Below are 5,341 nucleotides of genomic sequence, written 5' to 3'. Positions count from 1 at the left end.
GACGGAAAATAACACGAAAAAACAGGACTGCGCGTCCACACAGGCACCGCACTACTCTTTGTTTAATTTCAAGTTACAATTAAAGAAAAAATAAAAATTAAGCATTGTAAATAAATTTGAGGAACTTTTATTTTTATATTTCATCTGGAAAATATTATGCATCGGAGGTCACCTTGTTATTTTTTGTTCAGCTCAGTTAACGAGCAACATTCGGTGACTGGACTAGGGGAAATTCTCGTATGTTTGGCAGGTTAAGCACTCGCTCCTAACTCCATCCAATTTGCTGTTTTTCACTATTTAAACAACTAATTTTGCGCAACTTTTGATAGAAACTTGCTTGCTCTCTTCTTATTGAGCTATTTATCACTCGATTTCAGATGAAAACGCTTTTAATTAGCTTTAATAGAATGTCAAAGTTCTGACCTGTCAACATTAGAGGCACGCTGGAATTAGATGCTGTTCCCCTACGTTCTCAGCCCAGTTACAGATAAACCTCTTTTTACGTGGTGGCGTTTTTTTTTTTTTTTTGAAATTAAATATGTCTTTATTGAATAATCTTATAATAATTACATTTCTTTTACATGCTAAGTGGTATGGCCTAATGCTCGTCATCTTTGTTGTATTTTTCGTTTTATTATTAACTGGTCACATTTATTTTATTTACTTCAAATAGTTTTACATTATTGCATTTAATCGAATACATTTGGGTAAAAAAGAAAAAAAATCACTTTTACGTGGTGGCGTTACGCTTTTTGTTTCGTAGATTTCTCTAAAACCATACAATATTTTTGCAAGCTTCAAAAAGCGTTTTGTAGATCTGAACAAAACCAAAAAAAAATGCTTTTTTTCATAAAATTATTTTTATTAGGTCCTTTTCGGTACTGGGACCTGGTTAGGACCGAGTCGGCTTTTGTAATTACATTTGACTTAATAATTACAGAGGATCTTGTGTGTAAATGTTAGTGGGAGGGGAACCGACATAAAAAATGCTTTTAAAACATTGCAAAAATGTTGCGTCGTTCCAGAGAAATCGACAAATTATAAAAACGTTACGCACCGCGTAAAAAGAGGTTTCACTGTACCGAACAACTACTGTACCATGGTGTCTTATCGGCAAAGTGTACGGATTTTTGCTCAGCAAGAGTTGGTAGCCTTAGCTATGCTCAACAATCAAAAATTAGACAACGAAAAAAAATTTTGTTTTTTGTGATTCGATTATCCGAAGTGAAATTTTTCTGAGACCTTCGGATAATCGAATCTTGACTGTATCAGAAAATCCCTTCTCAAGGTACAGAGTATTTTTCTGAAATACACGTAACAAACATATTAAAGTCACTCAAATTTGTTCGCCTTGGGCTTCAAGTTATAATAAAATGTCCCCTGAACTAATTCCTGTATAGACATTGTCCAAAAAAGCTTGTTATTGGGCATTGAAGGGCGGAGAACAAAAGGATATTTTAGTGACAAAAACGAGCCAAAAAAATGAAAATATCACGGAGAACATTTTGCTTTTTTAACATCCTATTTATGTCCAGGCAAAGCCAAGATATTTGCAAGTTATTGAACAAAAAGTGACGAATTTTCAAAATACTTAGTGTATTAGCGTTTTTAGCATAAAACATTGGCTACTTTTTTTACAAACGGAAAGGCATATATTTTGGATATACTTTAAATTTGATATTTGATATATTTGAGCAGTTCTCTACGGAATCGATATTTTTTTTTAATTTTAATTTTTGTATTTTTTAATTCAGCTGAAACTTTAATTATGCTTTCGGTATCCCAAAAGAAGCCATTTTGCATTATTAGTTTGTCCATATAATTTTCCATACAAATTTGGTCCATACAAAAATGATGCATGAATATTCAAAAATCCGTATCTTTTGAAGGCATTTTTGATCGATTTGGTGTCTTCGGCAAAGTTGTAAGTATGGATAAGGACTACACTGAAAAAAGTGATACACGGTAAAAAAAATTTTTGGTGATTATTAATTTCACTTTTTGTCACTAAAACTTGATTTGCAAAAAAAACATTTTTTATATTTTTTAAATTTTAGTATGTTTTAGGGGACATCAAATGTCAACTTTTCAAAAATTTCCAGGTTGTGCAAAAAAACTTTGAACGAGTTATAAGGTTTTGAATCAATACTGATTTTTTAAAAAAAATCGAAATATTTTAACTTCATTTTTCAATGTAAAACAAACTAAAACAAACATTCAATATTACGTCCTTTTGAAATGTTAATTTTGATTCATCAAATATTTTAATATTTTTTCGAAGAAATCAAAAAATTTCACGAATGTCTCATATTTTAACTTTGAAAATCGGACCATTAGTTGCTGAGATATCGACATTAGAAAATGGTGGGTTTTTTTGGGGTGAGACTTAGAAAACGTCAATTTTCCTGTTTTTGAATCTTTGCATGGCAATATCTCAGCAACTAAGAGTCGTACCAACAAAGTTCAAAAAAGCAAAATATAGAGAATTTCTTCTCAGCTCTTCAAAAATATATTTTTCAAAAGTTGGCAAACACGGGCGCTAATTGAAAAAAATAAATAACTACGACTATTTTCAATAAAGTTACCAAAAATTGCTATAACTTGAAAACGGTGCACTTTATCAAAATTTCACTGAAGTACTGAAGTAGATTGCAATCTCAATTTAACATCCAAAAATAAAGTTGAAAATTTTTTGCGACCAGTATTTCGATTTAAAAAAAAATCGGTATTGATTCAATAATTTATAACTCGGTCAAAGATTTTTTGCCCATTCAGGAAATTTCTGAAAAGTTGGCATATCAAAAAATAAAAAAATTGTGTTTTTTTGTAAATCAAGTTTTAGTGACAAAAAGGGAAATTAAAAATCACCAAAAAAATTTACCGTGTATAATTTTTTTTCAGTGTAGTCCTTATCCATACCTACAACTTTGCCGAAGACACCAAATCGATCAAAAAATACCTTCAAAAGATACAGATTTTTGAATTTTCATACATCATTTTTGTATGGACAGCTGCCAAATTTGTATGGAAAATTATATGGACAAACTAATGATGCGAAATGGCTTCTTTGGGCATACCGAAGGCACCAAAAAAGTTTCAGTCGGATTAAAAAATACAGAAAAAAATCGAATGACCGAAATCTCAGAAAATTGCTCACTTTTAAGGAGAAACCAACAATGCAAAATGACTTATTTGGTCTTAAGGAATCGATCGACAATTTTTTTTTTTTTTCAAAGCAGTAAATATAAAACTAAAAACATAAAAATAACAAAGCCCTAGAAATTATTGAACTAAATTGTGTAAATGTTCCTTGATTTAGCACGATCGAGATTTGGAATGATAGTGAACCATCACTGTGTCCTCCAAATTTTGCCAATCAATATGTGCATAAATTTTCGACGAACAAAAATCGAAAAACTTTTACCCGCGGCATGGATGCATAATTGAAACCGCGCCAATCACCGCGCAACTTTTCCCTCCCCACGTGATAAGTGAGTGGATGTCCAGCAGCACCAGCAGAGATTTAAAGCTTATCCATCACACAGGTCTATCAATCTGTCTCGGCTGGAATTGGATCGTGCAGGCCCAGGGGGCATTCTTCCGAAACGTCATGTTTCTTTTACCACCCCAAAATTAATTCAATTTGTTAATATTTATAGCTCAATTAACTCTTTTTGTGAAAACACTTCACACAAGTCACTTTCCTCCGAGAGGGTACTTTCCTGCAGGTCTGGTCCACACTTGGGACGTTGGGAAGGTGATGATGATGATGATGGTGATTGGATAGTTGGCAGCTGCTGCTTTTGGGGTGAGCTTTCGTTTGGTTATGATTTACTGTGATTAACCCGCGTGTGTACTTGCTCAGGTCATCGTAAATCATTAGATGGAGAAATTCTGTGTAACTCGGGTAAGAGGTCAAGGGGCTTTTATTTTTAAAGCTTTTAGGAAAGCTATAGAGACTCTATCTTTTTGCAGGACAAAGATGCTTGTACTTGGCATCGCACTGTCCACCACAATCGGCACAGGGCGATCCCTTCTTGTAGATTGGTTGCTCCATCCAGGTCCAGGACGAATAGTTACAGGTGATCAGCAGGGTGTCCCCGCCGCTGTAATCGTACTCGGAAATGGCACAGCCCACGTGCGTCTGATAGTCCAACGCCATGGCGGTAAAATGTAGTACACTTTTAATAAATTTAGAGTTATACATTTTGAAAAAAAATGTGAAAAAAAACTTCTTTACCCCGAGCTCGATCCTACATATTTGTCCACCTCGTGGTGCTGAAAATCCTGATGTTCGTTCCACCACGCAAAAACGGCTTCCCGGATAATCTTCTTCTTATCCGGACGCTTCTCACTCCACGAATCGTACGCAATATTTTGACCGGCCGCTTTAAACTTGACTGCAACGATAGAATTCATCTAAATAACCCAAAATTCCGTTTCCAAATTACCCCACCGCTCACCTGTCCTCCGGCATTGGTCATGCTCCATTTCGCATTGTTTTACGTTATGCTCGGCCAAGGCAGCCAACTCATCGTCCCATTGCTGCTCGAAGAGCCCACGTGGAGTTACGTAAATTTAGTGAAACCTTCTAAATTTAAAATTTGAGCGACGATCAAACCTACCAAAACCGACATATTCTGGGCACTTGGAAAAACGCCATTCCTCGATTGCATGGTTCCTCCCGCCAGCAGATCCCGGTACATGTTGTGCTTGCAGAGCAGGTACTTCTTCAAACCGGGTGTGATGCGCATCAGCTTGGGGTCCTTGTTGTGACAGTTGGGATATTGGGAGAACTGAGAAAAGATTGACGTCTTGTAACGCGAAATTCAGACAGAAAAGTCACAACTCACACTCTTCGGATTGCATCCAATGTGTTCCTTGTTTTCACAGATCTTCTGGAACTCATCAGAACAGTAATCCGCTCCATGAGCGATGGAGCAGAAAACTACCAGCACTAGAGTTGCAAACAAATGGCTGATTTCCATATTGATCAATGCTGACTCTTAAACTAACCAAGAAGGGGTAGCTGCCAGAGGTTTTATATTCAGATACTTCATATTTCATGTTTGACAATGTTTGAAAAATCTGTGCAAACTTGCACTTATCACGTATGATGCAGAAACATGTCACATCAGCTGGTTCCTGTGGCAGTGATTAAATATGAACAGTCACACATTGTCATGTGTCTTGACAGTTTCTTAAACAGCAATTCTCCACGAAAACAGCATGAAAAAAACAAAAGCAACAACCAAACATTTGAAAAAGTCGTAATAAAACTTTAAGAGTAGTTCTCTCAGATTTCGGTAATTCGATTTTTTTTTTTTTTGTATTTTTTAAT

The 5,341-nt window shown here is 35.3% G+C and overlaps 1 protein-coding gene across 1 annotated transcript; it reads right to left on the bottom strand.

The window, feature by feature from the left end:
* Positions 1-3,642: 3,642 nt before the first annotated feature.
* Positions 3,643-5,026, bottom strand: LOC120420452 (antigen 5 like allergen Cul n 1-like). The gene is made up of 5 exons (XM_039583471.2): positions 4,854-5,026; positions 4,626-4,796; positions 4,464-4,545; positions 4,241-4,400; positions 3,643-4,181 (listed from the first exon to the last, which is right to left on the bottom strand). The coding sequence occupies exons 1-5, from the start codon at positions 4,986-4,988 to the stop codon at positions 3,962-3,964; spliced, it is 768 nt and encodes a 255-aa protein (XP_039439405.1). The 5' UTR covers positions 4,989-5,026; the 3' UTR covers positions 3,643-3,961.
* Positions 5,027-5,341: the final 315 nt, after the last annotated feature.

Source organism: Culex pipiens, chromosome 3 (assembly GCF_016801865.2).
Source record: "Culex pipiens pallens isolate TS chromosome 3, TS_CPP_V2, whole genome shotgun sequence".
Classification (NCBI taxonomy): Eukaryota; Metazoa; Arthropoda; class Insecta; order Diptera; family Culicidae; genus Culex; species Culex pipiens.
The sequence above is the reverse complement of the archived record's forward strand: the minus strand, read 5'-3'. Positions and strand labels throughout refer to the sequence as shown.